We start from the raw sequence: 20,943 nt of genomic DNA, 5'->3' as shown, positions 1-20,943 counted from the left end.
ACAACGCGAGTGAGGGAGAGACAGCGCAAGTGAGGGAGAGACAGAGCAAGTGAGCGAGAGACAGAGCAAGTGAGCGAGAGAGGGAGAGACAGCGCGAGTGAGGGAGAGAGGAGGAAACAGAGCAAGTGAGGGAGAGATGGAGCGAGTGACCGAGAGACAGAATGAGTGAGCATGAGACAGAGTGAGTGAGAGAGAGACCGAGAGAGTGAGTGAGAGAGAGACAGAGCAAGTGAGCGAGAGACAGAATGAGTGAGCGTGAGACAGAGTGAGTGAGAGAGAGACCGAGAGAGTGAGTGAGAGAGAGACAGAGCAAGTGAGCGAGAGACAGAATGAGTGAGCGTGAGACAGAGTGAGTGAGAGAGAGACCGAGAGAGTGAGTGAGAGAGAGACAGAGCAAGTGAGCGAGAGACAGAATGAGTGAGCGTGAGACAGATTGAGTGAGAGAGAGACCGAGAGAGTGAGTGAGAGAGAGACAGAGCAAGTGAGCGAGAGACAGAATGAGTGAGCGTGAGACAGAGTGAGTGAGAGAGAGACCGAGAGAGTGAGTGAGAGAGAGACAGAGCAAGTGAGCGAGAGACAGTATGAGTGAGCGTGAGACAGAGTGAGTGAGAGAGAGACCGAGAGAGTGAGTGAGAGAGAGACAGAGCAAGTGAGCGAGAGACAGAATGAGTGAGCGTGAGACAGAGTGAGTGAGAGAGAGACCGAGAGAGTGAGTGAGAGAGAGATAGAGTGAGTGAGCGAGAGACAGAATGAGTGAGCGTGAGACAGAGTGAGTGAGAGAGAGACCGAGAGAGTGAGTGAGAGAGAGACAGAGCAAGTGAGCGAGAGACAGAATGAGTGAGCGTGAGACAGAGTGAGTGTGAGAGAGACCGAGAGAGTGAGTGAGAGAGAGACAGAGTGAGTGAGCGAGAGACAGAATGAGTGAGCGTGAAAGGAAGAGACAGAGCAAGAGAGGAAGAAACAGAGAAAGTGAGTGAGTGAGAGAGAGGCCGAGAGAGTAAGGGAGAGACAGAGCAAGTGAGCGAGAGAGGGAGAGACAGTAGTACCAAGACATTTCAGTTGGTACCATTTTGGTATGGAATTTCGATAGCCAGCTGTATTTATGTGTATAAATTTTATATAGAATTTGAATATTAGTGTATTTAAGTCATTTATTCATTAGCAAAAAGTTTAAAATCTTTTATCACCATTTTACCTGGAACAATATATCGTCCACTTAAAAACATTGTGACAGCCGTATCTGGAACAGTGTAAAGTTCAACACTGTAAGAGTTGATTTTACTGTGTAGCAGAATAAAACCCAGTATATGAAATTATGATTTGGGCCTCTTGGCACGTCCTTGATCAGTTGTGAGCAATGCCACAGATGGCAATCAACCACCATTATCTACTGTATTTCATTTACATACATGCATAGCGTTACCGTCACAACGAGACAACCAGGCAGAAGAGAGACGTCAGAATCAGACAGCAAGTCAGCGCAGAAAAAAAATCCTGTCCGTCCTTCTATACGTCCCCCCCTCCTCCTCCTCCTCCTTCTGTCCCCCCGCCCCATCTGTCTGTCCCCCTCTTGCAGAATGGGAATCTCGGCGCATGCTTTGCGGTTGGCAAATGACACCATTAATTGTTTGTAAGCAGAGCAGGGAGGCAGAGGGATTTTTGATTGGAGACTGATTGTGATGGAGCACAAATGAATAACACAAGGTGAGTGGGGTGAATAATTCATAAGCTGGAAGCTCCTTGCCGGTGAAGGACCCTCGGAACATTTGCTTTTCATCGGATTCAGTCAGCCGTGCCGCCGTCATTACCTAGGCAGATTGCTCCGGGCCCGTCATTATAATGGCTGTGGTTATTATCGCTAATACGAATGCCGGCCGTTTGTCGATAAAGACTAACGCCGCTGCCATTTCTGCTGTCGAGCTCTGAGCCAGGACACGAGCAGGCGGCGAACTCCGCCCACCGCGAGCAGCCGGGCCAAGACGGGGCTTCGATTAGACGTGAGCTGCTGACAGGACAGTGCAGAGCTTGCTGGGGAAACTGTGATGATCATTTTTCAATGCCTTAGTCACTAACAGTCAGCAGCGCAATCACACATTCCACAATATGTCACCCACAAAAAAAAAAACACCCTGCTGCTGCTGCTGGCGGCTCAATTGTTCCTGCGACAAAAAAAAAAAAAAAAACGACTCTTGTTAATTTGATACCATCACTCACTGCTAATTTGATGTCACATATTTATATGGGAACCACCACCAAAGTGTTATTAAACCAAAATTGTAACTGTAAAATGCTGTAAAAAGAAAGCATTAAAAACTGCCAAACAAACAGTGATAATACTCGTAAAGTAGCAGCTCTGTAGATCCAGTGGAGACACTTATCCACCCTCCAACCCAACACCAAGAATGTGAATAACGCTCCACCACCGTTGGAACCACCACAACTTATATGCATTTACCTACAAACACATACAATGAGCGAGAGACAGATTGAGTGAGCGAGACAGAGCGAGTGAGAGAGACAGAGTGAGAGAGACAGAGCAAGAGAATGAGAGAGACAGAGCGAGTGAGCGAGAGAGACAGAGCGAGTAAACGAGAGAGACAGAGTGAGTGAGAGAGATAGAGACAGAGTGAGTGAGAGAGAGACAGAGTGAGTGAGAGTGAGAGAGACAGAGTGAGTGAGTGAGAGAGAGACAGAGTGAGTGAGCGAGAGAAAAGAGCATGTGACGAGAGACTGAGCGAGTGAGTGAGAGAGACAGAGTGAGCAAACGAGAGAGACAGAGTGACTGAGAGAGAGAGAGATAAAGTGAGAGAGAGAGAGAGCATGTGACGAGAGACAGAGAGAGTAAGCAAGAGAGACAGAGTAAGTGAGCGAAAGACAGAGGGAGTGAGCGAGAGACAAAGCATTTGACGAGAGACAGGGGGAGTGAGCGAGAGAGTGAGAGAGAAAGAGCAAGAGAGTGAGAGAGTCAGAGGGAGTGAGCGAGAGACAGGAGGAGTGAGCGAAAGACAGAGGGAGAGAGCGAAAGACAGAGGGAGTGAGTGAGTGAGCGAAAGACAGGGGAAGTGAGCAAGAGACAGGGGGAGAGAGAGAGACAGAGTGAGTGAGTGAGAGAAAGAGCATGTGACGAGAGACAGAGCAAGTGAGTGAGAGAGACAGAGGGAGTAAGCGAAAGACAGGGGGAGTGAGCGAGAGAAAGAGCATGTGACGAGAGACAGAGCGAGAGAGTGAGAGAGACAGAGGGAGTGAGCGAAAGACAAAGGAAGTGAGGGAGAGACAAAGCATGTGACGAGAGACAGAGCATATGAGCAAGACCGCTAAATAAACTTTATTTAGAAAAGGATAAAGCATTAAAACAGCTGCCAAACAAACAGTGATTATACTCCTAATGTAACAGCTCTCCAGTGGAGACCCTTATCCACCCTCCAACCCAGAGCCTGTAAAAAAAGATGGACGCCGTGTCTCTGTTCCCATTCATTCAATGAAAACGAAGCCAAAATCTTCCACCATGTTGGCCTTCCTGAAACCCGAGTCTGCGCAGTAGAGACCAGAGGAGGGAGAAAGACTGTGCAGAGACAGCCTACTCATTTAAATAACCCTGCCCCTGAGGGCTGCCTCGAGGTCACAGGCTGCAGAGCGGAGCGGAGCTGACGGTCTGTTATTGGTCCCGCCCATAACCAGCCCTTTTACAATAACCACACCTTTTTTAAATAGAGCTGAATAACGTTTTTAAAAATGAATTCTGTGGGGATATAAAAATTTGACAATATAAGCAGAGGTTACACTAGCTGCTGCATTTAAATAATGGAGGTAGAATACAGTATATTAGAAAAAAACGTGATTGAAAGTTTTTGTTCTGTTTTGCCATTGAAACCTATGGGGGTGGGTGGGGTTACGCAACTGTCTGAAACCGAACAGCAGGGGGCGCCCGACCTGTGGTGGCTTTACTTTTGAGAGATGATGCTCTGTCCAGCTATACACAGTCTATGCTCCAACCCAACACCAAGAATGTGAATAACGCTCCACCAGTGGAACACCACAATTAAATCACATTTACCTACAAACACATATAACACATTAACCCAGAAAATAAACCCATTTAAAGAAGAAGGGAGCCGGCAGAAGGGAGCATGCTGAGGGGCGGAGCCTCTGAGACAGGGACGTTCCCTGGCCTTGGCTTCCGGGGCTACATTCCTAAACATTACTGCATTAGACCCTAACGCCGAAAACATAATGATTATAGCAAAGCTGCCAATCTTCTGTCACTCTTAGTTCATTCGCTTGTTATAACATATACAGTGCTTATTACACAGTGTTCTGCACACTGTAACATTCAAAGACCCGTCCCAAATCACATCCTGCCCTCTACTCAAAGTGTACACTCTGGTGACGTCACCAACAAGCAGTGCTATAGGATGAAAGCCCTGCTGCAGGGCTCTTGGTTTAAACAGGCATGGTTTTTGGGACAGAGCCCATTTCTTGCCTGGCCTTAGTATTGACTCGGTTTCCCATACTTCCCATACAAATTACTTAAAATGACATCTTTGTCTGTTTAATCAAACACAGCATTGTGTAAAAGCACAGTTTGTGCGTTTGTCTGTGCAATTCTATAGATGTAATCACATCACTCTGTGTTACAGAACTGTGTTCAACACAGGCTAATGCAATGATGAGGGGATAAAAAAATGATGAGCAGAGTGAAGATTTGAATTTAATGACAGTGTAGAAAACACACACTCTCCATACCCATCCACACTGTTCTCTCAGAACCCCACAGGTCCCAGGAGGACAACAAAAAGACGACAACTTCAGGACTACAAATCAATTAGTGGCAGGGACACCAAAGGCCGGAGAGTGACAGAGAGCTAATCCGAGGGACAGCGCTAATGATGTGGCCGGCAGTGTGGCCTTGAGCGAACTACAGCCGAGTTAAGCTGCCTGGTAAACAATGCACACACACACACACACACACACACACAGAGAGACACACTATCCACCCTATAAGATCAATGCCTGCAAAACTGCTGTTAGCTTTGTTTAGCCTAGCTGTTCAAAGAATGTGATCACTTAGTTCACACTCAGCTTGGTCACCAAAAGTGCTCAACTACAACAGATTACACATTTACTCACTAAATATCAGAACATTCCACATTAGGTTGGACAATAAAACTGAAACACCTGTCATCATTTTAGTGTGGGAGGTTTCATGGCTAAATTGGAGCAGCCTGGTGGCCAATCTTCATTAATTGCACATTATTGCACTAGTAAGAGCTGTAAGAGTGTGAAGGTTCAATTAGCAGGGTAAGAGCACAGTTCTGCTCAAAATATTGCAATGAACACGATAACATTATGGGAGACATACCAGAGTTCAAAAGAGGACAAATTGTTGATGCACGTCTTGTTGGAGGATCTGTGACCAATACAGCAAGTCTTGATGTATCAAGAGCCACGGTATCCAGGGTAATGTCAGCATACCACCAAAAAGGACCAACCACATCCAACAGGATTAACTGTGGACGCTGTAAGAGGAAGCTGTCTGAAAGGGATGTTCAGGGGCTAACCCGGATTGTATCAAAAAAACATAAAACCACGGCTGCCCAAATCACGGCAGAATTCAATGTGCACCTCAACTCTCCTGTTTCCACCAGAACTGTCCGTCAGGACAATAAATTATTGTGGTCTAAAACCAGGTTTTTCAATTTCATTGTTCAACCCCTGTAGCAAAAATAATCATGGTCTGTTACCAAAATGGTTTAAAGACACTGTTGAGTATGTCTGCCATTTTTCTTTGAGTGTACAAATAGCATTGTGAAATTTGAACGTGATCCTCCTGTGACGCTTCGTGATCTATATTAAATATGGCCAAATGTACATTTTACATAAGACGAAAGTGTCCCAAAATGCATCACAAATCTTATTATTTAGCAGCAAATGGTGGAACCAACAAAGCCAGCAAAAATTCACCAAAATGCAAAGAAAACCACCCAAAACCAAAAAAACAGCCAATGTTCAGTGTATCAACAATATTATACCCCAGTCACATTTTCAACACCTATAAAAAACTTGTATCAGAATTACTTTCACCATTTGCTCTACATGACATCACATCCAGCGATGTGCCAAAATTTAAACCTTGTAATAAAAAAATCAGAGACACAATGATCAAGAAAATCACAAATAACTCACTGAATTGATGCAGGCCAGCTCCTTGTTGAGCAGCCAGGGCAGGGACAGTTTTCCTTCGCCCCGGTAGCAGGACTGAATGCGCTCCTTGATCTTCTCCTTGATTTTGCGCATGGTAAACAGGCACAAGGCCGACTCCTTGGGCGGCTTGGCCCTGTTCTTCTGGCCCTGAGCGAACACGGTGAACAGCACCTCCTCCCGCTCGGAGATACCGAGCGACCTCGCCAGTTTGGAACCAGGCCTGGTAAGATAGGCGTCCTGGACAAGCCGGTACTCCACTCCGTCCTTGGTGCATCCGATGGGGAACTCCACATACGAGTAAAACTTGGGGTCGTCCACGCAAAGCCGTACGATCTTAGAGGTAAAAAACTGCTCGGCGCTTGCGTCAGGGGACGTGAGCTGCGTGTCCAGCTGAAGGGTCAGGTAATAGATGAACTGCTCGCTGTTGAAACCATAAACATAGTAGATGTCAAACATGGGGAACTTGGAGAGTGTATCCGAAGGGATCTTTAGCTGTGAGGAGACGAATTCGTCTTGATACACAAAGCTGAACATATCAGCGTTCTCTTCGTTGGCCATCAGTTTGCGACTGGAAAGAGTTGGGAAGTATTCCGATTTGCCTTCGATAGGCGTTCCTACGAAGAGTTTACCGCTGCTTATACCCTGGGGGCCGCTGACCACCACTCCAGACATGGTACCTGCTTCGGACACACTGGAGAGGTAGTGTTCCTTGCGATGGTGAGGTTCACCCAGCTTAAAGAGGTCGTCCAATCGCAGAAATTGGCAGATGCCTTGTGATGTGCTTCCGCAGGCAATAAGCCGGTTCTGCCCTGAGTCCAGCAGCAGAAGCTTGTTGACGTTGTTGGTTTGTAGGAGATCGTACGGGCAGGACTGGACTCCGGGCGGAGGGTAACATTTCTCATTGTCGACCACCGGCCCGGTCACATGGCTACGCAGCTTGGTCAAGTTGCTGGAGAGCTTGTAGATCCAGTTAACGGCACCCAAGTAAACCTCACCCGTTTTATTGTGGATGACCATGTGAGCAAGTCCACCCTCGGCAGGGGCAAACGTCTGGAACGCTTGGAACGTCTGCAAGGTCTGGAAGGAGTGCAGGGTGGATTCTAACGCTTCACCCCTTTGACAGAGGGAAAAAAGGAAGAGTAGGAGTTGGAAGGCCCTGGGTATTGGTGAGGGGGGAGCCCCCCTCCTGCACCGCAGCATGTCTGGTGGGTGGATTTCACCTTCCCGATGTCGTATTGAAAAAACGGTCTACGCCAGCTTGAGGTGAAAAAGAAGAGAGTCGTATTGATCCAGAGTCTTCAATGCTCTCTTTCTCTCCCGCAAGTCGAGAGCTGCAATCTGCAATCTTCAACACGGCTACCCACAGCAAGACGGCCGATACTCCTGCGAAAAACAGAGACAAACGCCATGAGATTCAGCAGAGAAGATAGAGAGGGACAGAATGCTTCAGAATTTAAGAGCTTATCGATTAACAGAGTGTTACAAACACCACAAGTAGGGCTACGTATCACCACTGATTTACAGAATCGATTCAGTTCCGATTCAGAAGGTCCCAATTTGATTCAATTTTCAATTGGATTCCATACTAATATTTGAGTTACAATGACGGGTTTTGCTCACATATGAAAGAGATTTTCAGAGAACTAATCTACCATTCTAACCTACCATCATTAAAAATATCAGTATTCACATGAAGAATTTACCACATTTAGGCATTTTTAATTTCTTCTAGCTATTTTGGATCAGTAAGACCTAACAAGTATAAAAACTAAACTTTGTTTATATAGAGGAAATACTGTTTTTTTTTTTATTTAATCAGAAAAAGATCACTAGATGGTACAGGCTGTGGCTCCATATGAGGTAAAATGTGGCCAACCTTTAAAAAAAATAAAGTACAAATTTGTAGTGTCCCCATATGAGGACACAGGGACTTTTTTTCACTACTAACATATAAAACACGATAGTTTTACGTAACATTAAAACACAACACTTATGTAATTTAGTTTTAGTTTTTGAAAGGGTTTTTTGCAAATATGAACCATTTTTCTTATATTATGTGTTGATTAAACTAATTAAGGCAAGCATAAGAAGTTTCATACTGAAACAAAATACTTTTAAATATATTTCCCAGATCAGGGGTGTCCAAACTACGGTATTTTTGGTATTTTAGAAATAGAATGAAAGTTGGCCCGCTGTTAAGCAGGTTTTTTATAATATGAGATTCAAAGTTTGAACGCTAGGTATCAGAAACGGGCCAAAGAGTCTAAAAGCGGAGAGGGTGCACATTTCTAGGACAGAAAAACGGGGCAAAGAGTCTACAACCTGAGAGAGTGCGCATTTCTAGCGCAGAAAAACGGGCAAAGAGTCTAAAAGCGGAGAGAGTGTGCATTTCTAGCGCAGAAAACGGGCCGAAGAGTCTAAAAGCGGAGAGGGTGCGCATTTCTAGCGCAGAAAATGGGCCGAAGAGTCTAAAAGCGGAGAGGGTGCGCATTTCTAGCGCAGAAAATGGGCCGAAGAGTCTAAAAGCGGAGAGAGTGCGTATTTCTAGCGCAGAAAACGGGCCGAAGAGTCAAAAAGCGGAGAGAGTGCGCATTTCTAGCGCAGAAAAATGGGCCAAAGAGTGTAAAAGCGGAGAGAGTGCGAATTTCTAGCGCAGAAAAATGGGCCAAAGAGTGTAAAAGCGGAGAGAGTGCGCATTTCTAGCGCAGAAAAACGGGCCAAAGAGTCTAAAAGCGGAGAGAGTGCGCATTTCTGTCAAAGATAAAGATAGTAAGTCAAGTAAAATGGTGTGTAAATGAAATAATCAGGAAAAAAGTATTATTTAAAGTGGTATATTTCATTATTTGTTTTATTACAGAGTCTGTGGCCCGTGACTTCCAATATATTTCTCCTTCTGGACTCCAACAAAAAAAGTTTGGACACCCCTGTCCTAGATCTTCATACTTTTAATTGGGTTAATTTGACCCAGAACATAACAACAGGAGGGTTAATGAATCGATATAGAAAAAAAAAATAAAGCAATATATAATGCATAATACATTCTCATAATACAAAGAAGCACACAGGGAAGTCCTATATTCCTATATTGTATTTAATGAGGATGTCGAACTCGGAGTCATCGCCGCTCGAGAATCTATAAACCCTCAGCCCGCGGCCCGCGGACCCGTCCCTGCCCTTCAATATTTAAAGCAGATGGCCCCGATCCAGCGATGAAAAGGAGAGTGTGTGATGCAATAATAAGAGTTATGTGATCCGTTCACCTTGAACACTGCCGCAAGCTCTCAGAAATCTCCTGAAATAAAGCCTCTCATTTCCTCACACTCCTCGCCCACTGAAGCGATTGAGGATGACCTCACATAAAACACAAGCACATTTCTGACCTCTGAGAGAGAGAGAGAGGCCTTTAAAACATGGGCTTTAAAAAATCACATCCTATTAAAGCTTTTATAACTGAAATCTAGTGACACTCCTGTAATCATGGAGTGAGCAGGTGAGAGAGCAATATGAGAATTTAATGTATGTCCTGTAGATATCGTTATCATTAATAGGAAAGGATGTTAAGAGAAGCGATACTTATACTCTTCAGGGCTGAGAGATATAGTAAAAAAAAATAGTGTATTATAGTGCAGGGCGGTATACCGTATGGCGTCACATCAATGTCAAAAGTCGAGGGCGCAAAAATACCAGGTGAAAAAAATAATTATCTAGGACAGGGGTGTCCAAACTTTTTTGTTGGGGGCCAGACGGAAAAATATATATGAAGTCACGGGCCACAGACTCTGTAATAAAACAAATAATAAAATATACCACTATAAATAATACATTTTCCTGATTATTTCATTTACACACCATTTTATTTGACTTACTATCTTTATCTTTGACAGTGTTGTGTAAACTAAGATTTTTCAAATTGATGTTTAATTTCATGATGCCTCTTAATATAAAACTCCTTAATTACGACAACTTTTAGACTCTTTGGCCCGTTTTTCTGTGCTAGAAATGCGCACTCTCTCCGCTTTTAGACTTTTTGCCCCGTTTTTCTGCGCTAGAAATGCGCACCCTCTCCGCTTTTAGACTCTTTGGTCCATTTTCTGCGCTAGAAATGCGCACTCTCTCCGCTTTTAGACTTTTTGCCCCGTTTTTCTGCGCTAGAAATGAGCACCCTCTCCGCTTTTAGACTCTTTGGCCCGTTTTTCTGCGCTAGAAATGCGCACCCTCGTCGATTTTAGACTCTTTGGCCCGTTTTTCTGCGCTAGAAATGCGCACCCTCGTCGATTTTAGACTCTTTGCCCCGTTTTTCTGCGCTAGAAATGCGCACCCTCTCCGCTTTTAGACTTTTTGCCCCGTTTTTCTGCGCTAGAAATGCGCAGCCTCTCCACTATTAGACTCTTTGCCCCATTTTTGGAGTTTTCTAGAACAGGGGGCCATAGTTTGGACACCCCTGTTCTAGCGTGTTTTAACATTTTGCATGTGTAAATGAACTTCTCGTGAGCACAAATATAGTGAAACTAGCGAGCAAAAAAATTGGATTGTGTGCGGGATGAGTGTGGTGTTCAGGGTGATGAGCAGTTTTAATTCTCTACCACACATAGCGCTTTGCATTTCGGCCAAAATGTTTAATTTTGGTCTCATCTGACCTCATGTGGACGTTCTTCCACACGTTTGTTGTGTTCACAAACTGCAAACAGCACATCTTATGTCTTTCTTCCAACCTTCAATCATGGTTTTCTTGTACCCACTCTTTCATAAAGGCCAGATTTGTGGAGTAAACGACTTATAGTTGTTGCTTTAAACTTTTACACAACTTTATCTCTGACCTGTCTGCTGAGTTCACTGCTTTTTTATGATGTTGTTGGTTCACTACTGTTCTCACAACAAACCACTGACGCCTTCACACAACAGCTGTATTTATACTGACACTTAATTGCACACAACTGGACTCTATTAACTAATTAAGTGACTTCTGAAGGCAGCCTGTGAGTGTGTGTGAGTGTGGACGGTACAGGTAGGAGGGGCAGCAGGGCATGGTGCTTTTTCCCATGGTGCACCACTGGCCCACTCTTAGAGCTAGAATGATGGGTTATAGTTAGAGCTGGGCGATATGGCCCAAAAAAATCTTTTATTTTTTTTTAAAAATCTGATTTTCAATTTAAATCGATTTTTTCCCCCTACTAAAATCTCCTAAAAGTCGCTAGAAGTCGCTAAATGACGTCATCGCCTAATTTGCATAATACATGTTTTTGAAGCTGTAAAGGATTAACATTGTGAGAGAGAAAAAAGTGAGTAAAAAAACACTCTAAATATGTTAGAAATGATACAAATGAACTCCAACAAATGAACTTGTTGCTTTTTAAATGGGCAGTCACGCCTCAAAATAACTTTATTTTTACATAAATTACATAAATCAGTTTTTTTTTATTTGTCGCTAGTCGCTTTTTTACAAAAAAAGTCGCTAGAGGGTCTGAAAAGTCTCTAAATATAGCGAAAAAGTTGGCAACACTGCTCCGCCGTCATGTTGTGTGTGTGTGTGTTTGTGTATGGGGGTGGGCGCGCAGGAGGGAAGGGCGGGGCTAAGCTCAGGGGAGTGTCGGTGGTGAAAATGAAAACTCAGAGAAAATCGATTTTCATGAAAACACATCGTCCTTAACTGTAAATTCGAATGAATCGATAAAATCGATTAATCGCCCAGCTCTAGTTATAATCTTAATTAGAGTTTTGACATTGATAATTGTTCCTTATGTCACGTGTTTTAGTGCTGCTGTTCGGGTTGTTTGTGAACTGTGTTTGTTTAGCTTAGCATAAGCTAAGCTAATAACTGTTCTGGTCACCTTCCAGATGTTTACACTCTATAAGCATAGTTGGGTTCGTCCACCTTGTACTTTTACGCACGGTAAGTGTTCGATAAGCCTAATAAAGAGTTTCATGTGTGATCTTTTCTTTCGCATGACACAATATAACAATATCTGGCAACTCCAAATTTCTGTATCACATTCAGTTCACACAAATATTAAACCTATTATTATATTGATGATGTATTGCACCAATAAGGCTATTCACAGTACTTTTCACATGTTTCTATTGGCTCCTGGCACCTTCAATTTGCATACCAGGCGAACCCTCCTGTCACTGACACTCACCATCAGTGTGTAGTCGTTCACCCTGGGCTACCTTCTCTTAGATATGAATGTATATTTTATATGTAACGGTTAAGTGCCTGGCCTCAGTGTTGATGTAAAAAGCCAATTATACCACAGTTGGTTCCGACCCTGCAATGTGATTGGCTGAGAGGCGTTTTATGAGTGACATTATCAGCCGGTAATGCACTGTAACTGCACTGTAAAGCTCTCCATGTATAACTCCGCCACATACAGGTAACCTAAAAGATGCAAAGATGAAGCGCTTACAAACCAAATACATGCTCTCATGTCTGTGCCGGAGCCCCTTTGAGCTCAAACCTGTGACTCTGTAAGTGACTCTGTAAGTTTCCGAGGCGGCCGCGACCAACGCTTGCGAGAACTGCGACCTGCTTTCCGACCTTTAGTTCTAACAGTTCTACAAGGACTACTGGTTCATTCTTTACAAACTAACATACAGACACTCTGGCAGAAGCTGGAAAGAGACCGAATATGTCTGTGAAAACCAGAAAACGAGAAAGAGAAACTAATCGGCCTGAAACTATTACACTCTACAACTGTAGAGCCCACGAGCCCACGAGCACAAAATCTCAATCCTACCTAGTGGAGCTTTAAGTGTTAAAAACTTTGACCCTTAGGCCTTGTGTAAAGACACTGCTTGTACCATCTTATCAACATTAAACTCAACATTTTTTTTACAACCAGTCTAGACAAACATCAGAAATATTTACCAGGTAAAAATCCTTATCCAAGTTTGAAACTAGTTTATTTAGTTACTGTAGAAACCAATTGGGTCCTTATGCTCCCAAATGGCGATGATCATTTTTATTAAATGTTCAAATAAACATCCGTCCCCATATGAGGACATTGTTTGTTTTGAAAAAAAAAGTCCTACTAATCACACATAGATAGGAGAAATTAAAAATGCACACATAGCAAACAACTGGGTCTCAAAGGGTAAACTAGATGCACTGAAATGTCCAAAATGGTTAAAGAAATTTATGCTGGTCAAAAACATTGTCAAAAGTATTCAAGTTGGGGTTGGTCCATAAAAAACTACAAAAAAAACCATCTTTCCCATGTTAATAAAAAGCCGCATCAGTATTTTAGAGCAGTGTAAGACAAATGATCAGAAACCCAGGGCCACTAAACTAACCCTGCATCAGTTCAGTGCTTATAAGACTCTATTAAGGGCCGTACTGGAGTTCAGCGAGGGTGGGAGAGTGGACCTGTGAGGGACTGTTGGACACTGAGAGCGTAATTGTCCAGCAGTCCTGTTCCACTCTGTTTGGGCCAAACACAGACAACAGTGCCCTTCATTTAGCCCTGCATTCCCTCGCGTGTGACCCACTGACACCACCATTGCTTCCCCGTCCATCCCATCAACAACACCAGTATCAGTGTCAGCGAGAACTGCCAATTTCTCAAATGGAAAAAAAGAACGTCGTTTATGGTGGAGTTTTGGGGGGCGGATGTCCCCCCCAGAACAACTGCTGTACGGGTCATTGGGTCATTATCAGAATACTGTGCCTTATGGAGTCCAATAACTAAATAACAGTTTAAATGACTGATTTGACAGACTATTCATCATATTTATAGGTATAACAAATAGTCACAAACAGTAGGGTTGAGGACCAGGACAGTGTTTTATTAATATGATAAATGATGGGGGGTTGATGCTGCAGTTGGTCTGCAGGTCTAGGTTCAGCAACAGTATGTGCTGAAAGAATGAGGTCAGCTGACTACCTGGATATACTGAATATAGACCAGGTTATTCCATCAGTGGATTTTATATTTCTCTCCTGATTTCTTCCACGACCATATTCCAAGATGTCTAGAATGTCAGGATTCATAGGGCTGGAATTGTGAAAGAGTTCAGGGTTCAGGGAGCATGAGATCATTATTTACACACATGGATTGAGAGAGAGTTCACCACAGAGTCCAGATCTTAACCTCATTGAGAATCTTTGGGATGTGCTGGATGGAGAAGAGCTGCTTTGTGCAGTGGTCAGACTCTACCATCATCAATGCTGCTTCAAGATCTTGGTGAAAAATTAATCCAGCAACACTGGATTGAAATAAATCTTGTGACATTGCAGAAGATTATCAAAACAATGCCACAGTGAAGGTGTGATGCAATCCCCACAGTCCTTCTTCAACCCTGAGGAGAAGCAGTTGGAAGCACTTGGCTTTTCCACCACAGAGTGGCCTAACGGAGACCCAGCAAAAGCCTAAAGGCTCCATCTTGGGCGTGTTAACAGATCTATGGCCATTACATCACCCCACAGACTGCCCTACAGCTCCCTGAGCTCCAGTAAAATCATGCCAACACGACTAAGGTGATATAATGCATGAACAAAAGCTTTTTCTTCTCTACAGGAAACTCATATTTATTTCCATTTGCACGTTTATCTTTTTTTACAAGTGGGTCTGTCATCTGCAGCTCTCTTTAGCCGTTTTTCCATCGCTGGGCTAAGTGGAGGGTAAGCGCTCTGGTGGCTTTTCCACACTGACTTAGTTCAATACAAAGAGCTTAGAAACCGGCTGAGGTTTTCTCAGAATGGCTGGGTAATTGTACTTGGGGTCACAGGACTGTTTAGTGGGAGGAGCTTAATGACAGAGAGATCTGGTTATTGGCTGGTAGTAATGTGGGATGAGGCTGGTAGTAATGTGAGATGAGGCTGGTAGTAATGTGGGATGATGTTGGTAGTAATGTGGGATGAGGCTGGTAGTAATGTGGGATGAGGCTGGTAGTAATGGGGGATGATGCTGGTAGTAATGTGGGATGATGCTGGTAGTAATGTGGGATGAGGCTGGTAGTAATGTGGGATGATGCTGGTAGTAATGTGGGATGAGGCTGGTAGTAATGTGGGATGAGGCTGGTAGTAATGTGGGATGAGGCTGGTAGTAATGTGGGATGAGGCTGGTAGTAATGTGGGATGAGGCTGGTAGTAATGTGGGATGAGGCTGGTAGTAATGTGGGATAAGGCTGGTAGTAATGTGGGATAAGGCTGGTAGTAATGTGGGATGAGGCTGGTAGTAATGTGGGATGAGGCTGGTAGTAATGTGGGATGAGGCTGGTAGTAATGTGGGATGAGGGTGGTAGTAATGTGGGATGATGCTGGTAGTAATGTGGGATGAGGCTGGTAGTAATGGGGGATGATGCTGGTAGTAATGTGGGATGAGGCTGGTAGTAATGTGGGATGAGGCTGGTAGTAATGTGGGATGATGCTGGTATTTATGTGGGATGATGCTTGTAGTAATGTGGGATGATGCTGGTAGTAATGTGGGATAAGGCTGGTAGTAATGTGGGATGAGGCTGGTAGTAATGTGGGATGAGGCTGGTAGTAATGTGGGATGAGGCTGGTAGTAATGTGGGATGAGGCTGGTAGTAATGTGGAATGATGCTGGTAGTAATGTGGGATGAGGCTGGTAGTAATGTGGGATGATGCTTGTAGTAATGTGGGATGATGCTGGTAGTAATGTGGGATGAGGCTGGTAGTAATGTGGGATGAGGCTGGTAGTAATGTGGAATGATGCTGGTAGTAATGTGGGATGAGGCTGGTAGTAATGTGGGATGAGGCTGGTAGTAATGTGGAATGATGCTTGTAGTAATGTGGGATGATGCTGGTAGTAATGTGGGATGAGGCTGGTAGTAATGTGGGATGAGGCTGGTAGTAATGTGGAATGATGCTTGTAGTAATGTGGGATGATGCTGGTAGTAATGTGGGATGAGGCTGGTAGTAATGTGGGATAAGGCTGGTAGTAATGTGGGATAAGGCTGGTAGTGATGTGGGATGAGGCCGGTAGTAATTTGGGATGAGGCCGGTAGTAATTTGGGACGAGGCCGGTAGTAATTTGGGATGAGGCCGGTAGTAATTTGGGACGAGGCCGGTAGTAATTTGGGACAAGGCCAGTAGTAATTTGGGCCAAGGCCAGTACTAATGTGGGACGAGGACAGTAGTATTGTGGGATGATGCTGGTAGTAATTTGGGATGACGCTGGTAGTAATTTGGGACGAGGCGGGTGGTAATGTGGGATGAGGCTGGTAGTAATTTGGGACGAGGCGGGTGGTAATGTGGGATGAGGCTGGTAGTAATGTGGGATGAGGCTGGTAGTAATGTGGGATGAGGCTGGTAGTAATTTGGGACGAGGCGGGTGGTAATGTGGGATGAGGCTGGTAGTAATTTGGGTTGAGGCCGGTAGTAATTTGGGAAGAGGTCGGTGGTAATTTGGGACGAGGCCGGTAGTAATTTGGGACAAGGCCAATAGTCGGACATACAGGTGCTGATATTAGCTGAATAAACTTACATAATGTGGTTGTAAAGATCTCAACCTCAGCAAATAAAAAACAAAAAGAATAAAGGTCTAAAATCCCACAACTTTTGCTCACGAGCGCAAAGTGTTTCCAGTTCACCAGGCTTCACCAGAGCACATTCCATCTGGATTACATCACTGAGCAACAGGATTTCTCTGGCCTGTTTACCTCCAGAGAGAGCATGTGTTTACTGATCTTCACATTCTCCCTGATGCTCAGCATTTTACACTTCCTATGGACCATTAATTCACACCATACCATAAATATATATATATATATATATATACAGGGTAGAGAGAGAGAGTGAATGACTGAGAAAGAGAGATAGAGAGAGGGTGAAAGACAGAGTTAAAATTCATTCCCTCACGCCAGGATCACACAGACAGAATTTTTGGCTCACAAAAAAATGTTCACAAGGCAGGACCCAATTCCAATCTTTTTTCGTATTTTTTTAAGTTACCATACTTTTCGCACTATTTGCCCACTTAAAATCTAATTTTCCCAAAATTTGTCAATGCGCCTTATAATCCACTGCGCCTTATGTATGGCTTATGTGTTTTATCAGTAAGGTTAAGAGGTGAGTATTACTGGTCTGTAGTCCGCTGCCAACCCCGACTAGCACTGCTGGGGCAGCATTAGCATTAACCACTAACCATGCTAAGCACTAGCTCTTGTACCATTCAGAGGTGAGTATTATTGGCCTGTACCCTGCCAATAACCCTGGCTGGCAGTGCTGGAGCAGCATTAGCATTAGCCGCTAACTGCGCTAAGCACTAGCCCTTTGGCTGTTCAGAGGCGAGTATCACTGGACGGTAGCCTGCTGCTAACCCTGGCTAGCACTGCTGGAGCAGCATTAGCATTAGCCGCTAATTGCACTAAGCACTAGCCCGTTCGCCATTTGGAGGTGAGTATATCGTGCAAAAACTTTGGTACCATCAGTATGTGGTTCTAAAAAGGCAGTGAGAAGAAGGGTAAATGGACAGCAGCAGTAGTGAGTAAGGGGTTTCATGGAAGAAATTTCTCAATTCCACGTTAAATAGGTACATGCCTTAAATAACCACTTCACCAGCATTTCACTGTTACTGTACAGTGTATCTACTATAATTTGTTTTAATAGTAGTGTATTATATATGGAATTCCACCATTATCTTTCCTATTGGCTCGTAACATAACTTATTAAATATAATAGCCCTGGTCATTACCCCTAACAATTAAAATTAAAAGTAGATCTTTATGAACGAGTGATTAATTGATTTAATGAAATACCACAAGATACAAAAAGTAAGAAGCTCCTCACACTACCAGTATACCCCAATAAGCAGCTGATCCCCCAGCATCCTTTGCTATTTGCAGTTCATTACTGTACAAATAGGAAACTCTCACATGCGGGTGCTGTCTTTACAGCAATGTTCTGTATTTGATTAAAGCAGTACTTTACTGTAACAATTTCCCTGTAAAATTACATCACTCCCCACATTCTTCCTGCTGCACTGCCTCACACAGCATGCTGATGCAGAGCTCTCTCAGGATCAGTTATTGTATTAGAGTGGGCTCACATCTCACACTGTGCCTGAACACGACTCTGATCAACATCAGCACTTTAATGCATTCGGTGTCAGCAGTGTCCGGATTCAGCGTAACAGCAGATCAGTCTAAATTTAAACACTGTGATAAAGTGCCTGAGTGAGATCGCTGCTGTCAGACTGATTCTTCACTCGCTGGGGCCCACAGCCACTGAACAGGCTATGCAGGCTGCGGGGGTAACAGTGGGTCCAGGTTGGGGTGCAGGGGGAACAGTGGTTCCAGGCTTGGATAGGGGATCGTAGGTCCTGGCTGTGGTGCTGGGGAAAAAAGTGGGTGTTGGACAGGGTGCAGGGTTTGGGAACAACAGTGGGTGTTGGGGCAGAGGGTCCAGGGGAAACAGTGGGTCTTGGGGCAGAGGGTGTGGGGGAAACAGTGGGTCTTGGGGCAGAGGGTGCAGGGAAAACAGTGGGTCTTGGGGCAGAGAGTGTGGTGGCAACAGTGGGTCTTGTGTGGGGTGGAGAGTGCGGGGGGAACAGTGGATGTTGGCCAGGATAGAGGGTGTAAGGGAGAACAGTGGAGGTTGAGGGGGTAACAGTGGGCCTTGGAAGGGGCAGAGGATTCGGGGGGAACAGAGGGTCTTGGACTGAGCAGAGGGTTTGGGGGGAACAGAGGGTCTTGTACTGACCAGAGAATTCAGGGGGGAACAGAGGGTCTTGGACTGACCAGAGTGTTTAGGGGGGAAACAGTGGGTCTTGGACGAGGCAGGGGATTTGGGGGAGAACAGAGGGTCTTGGACTGAGCAGAGTGTTCAGGGGGGAACAGAGGGTCTTGGACTGAGCAGAGGGTTTGGGGGAAAAGAGGGTCTTGGATTGAGCAGAGCATTCAGGGGGGAAACAGTGGGTCTTGGAAGAGGGCAGAGGATTCGGGGGGAAAAGTGGATCCTGGCTGGGGTAAAGGGTGCAGGGGTTAACAGTGGGTCTTGGACGAGGCAGACGATTTTGGGCAACCAGAGGGTCTTGAAAGGGGCAAAAGATTCAGGGGGAGAACAGAGGGTCTTGGAAGGGGCAGAGGATTCAGGGGGAACAGTGGGTCTTGGAAGGCGTGGAGGGTGTGAGGGGAACCGTTGGTCCCAGCTGGTGTGCAGGGTGGGAGGGGGGAGCGTGGCACTTCAGCCCGTGACCCTCTGGAAAACTGAAAGCGGCTGCAGATGTGGTACTGATTAGTGAGGGAAATGGAGCAGAGACTGAGGTATTTCAGCTATGTGCAGCATAAACGCCAAGAAATGCAGAGCTAAATGGGCTGCAGAACAGTACATTTGCTACATTTGAACTGTTTTTTTTCTGAAAACCACTTTTTTTACACAAAGTTGAGCAACCAGAGGAAAACTCAAAGAGTTTACATGAGTCAGGCAATAAATTGATTTTTGTGAATCTCTTTCAGACTCAAACACTACCTTTAACAATGGCATAATCCAATATTAGTGCATAAATCACTGTGGCTTTTAGCCAACTATAAGGCACCCTCAGCAACAGAGATAGTGTTCAAATATTAACACTGTTTTTTAAAACAGTGGATTTTACTGTGCTAGAAGATAAAAGAACATTTTGAAAAGAATTTAAGCATTTGACTAGCTTGTGTGTGTACAGCAACTGGACAATAAAACTGAAACACCTGGTTTTAGACTATAATAATTTATTGTGGTGACGGACAGTTCTGGTGGAAACAGGAGAGTTGAGGTGCACATTGAGTTTTGCCGTGATTTGATCAGCCGTGGTTTTATGTTTTTTGAATACAATCCGGGTTAGCACCCGAACATCCCTTTCAGACAGCTTCCTCTTACAGTGTCCACAGTTAATCCTGTTGGATGTGGTTGGTCCTTCTTGGTGGTATGCTGACATTACCCTGGATATCGTGGCTCTTGATGCATCACAAAGACTTGCTGTCTTGGTCACAGATGCTCCAGCAAGACGTGCACCAACAATTTGTCCTCTTTTGAACTCTGGTATGTCTCCCATAATGTTATCGTGTTCATTGCAATATTTTGAGCAGAACTGTGCTCTTACCCTGCTAATTGAACCTTCACACTCTTACTGCTCTTACTGGTGCAATAATGTACAATTAATGAAGATTGGCCACCAGGCTGCTCCAATTTAGCCATGAATTCATTGTCCAACTCCTGTATGTATACCATACATACAAGCTAAGAAATATTTTATGTAAAAAGTAGAATTTTTTGGGTGCTGCATGCCATTTGTTTTCCAGTCTATTGCTGCCAAATCACTACCCCACTGGCTTTTAAACTTTGTGGGCATCTGCCAGAAACACTTGCTGCACCTGAGGCCAAGTCAAAGCACTTACTGGGATATCAGGGGATCAGACTGATGCTACTGGCAGAGAAGAACTACAAATAAAGCTTTAGCCTCCCTGATCTCTTTCCGTTATTTTAACAGCAGAGAGAGGCTCACACATCAGGAGAAGTGAGGCGGGGTAAACTAAAGTACTGATTACACACCATCCCTGCTAGCTAGAATTGGGCAATATGTCAATATTTAATATATTGTGATACATTGACTATATACCTTTTTTAAGCATTATCTAATTTGTTCAGTTTAACTGGATAAAAGACATGGACAGTTTGAAAAAAATCAGTGTACTTATTAAGAAACAATGTTTGAATTGTAGTCTTTAAAGATCTGTCATTACTAATGCATTTCAACTATGATCATATGTACTAATATTGCCTAGTATTGCATAAATATTTTTAAT

The 20,943-nt window shown here is 44.3% G+C and overlaps 1 protein-coding gene across 1 annotated transcript in view; it reads right to left on the bottom strand.

Annotated features, from left to right (window-relative positions):
- plxna1a (plexin A1a) overlaps nucleotides 1-20,943 on the bottom strand; it is a 208,318-nt gene that overhangs the window by 169,436 nt on the left and 17,939 nt on the right. The window contains exon 2 of the mRNA XM_022677283.2: nucleotides 6,184-7,584. Coding sequence (XP_022533004.2) covers nucleotides 6,184-7,401 — 1,218 coding nt within the window. The 5' untranslated portion in view covers nucleotides 7,402-7,584. The remainder of the gene's footprint in view (nucleotides 1-6,183; nucleotides 7,585-20,943) is intronic.

This window comes from Astyanax mexicanus, chromosome 13 (genome assembly GCF_023375975.1).
Source record: "Astyanax mexicanus isolate ESR-SI-001 chromosome 13, AstMex3_surface, whole genome shotgun sequence".
In the NCBI taxonomy this organism is placed as follows: Eukaryota; Metazoa; Chordata; class Actinopteri; order Characiformes; family Acestrorhamphidae; genus Astyanax; species Astyanax mexicanus.
Note: the sequence above shows the minus strand (reverse complement) of the source record. Positions and strands in the feature narration are given on the sequence as shown.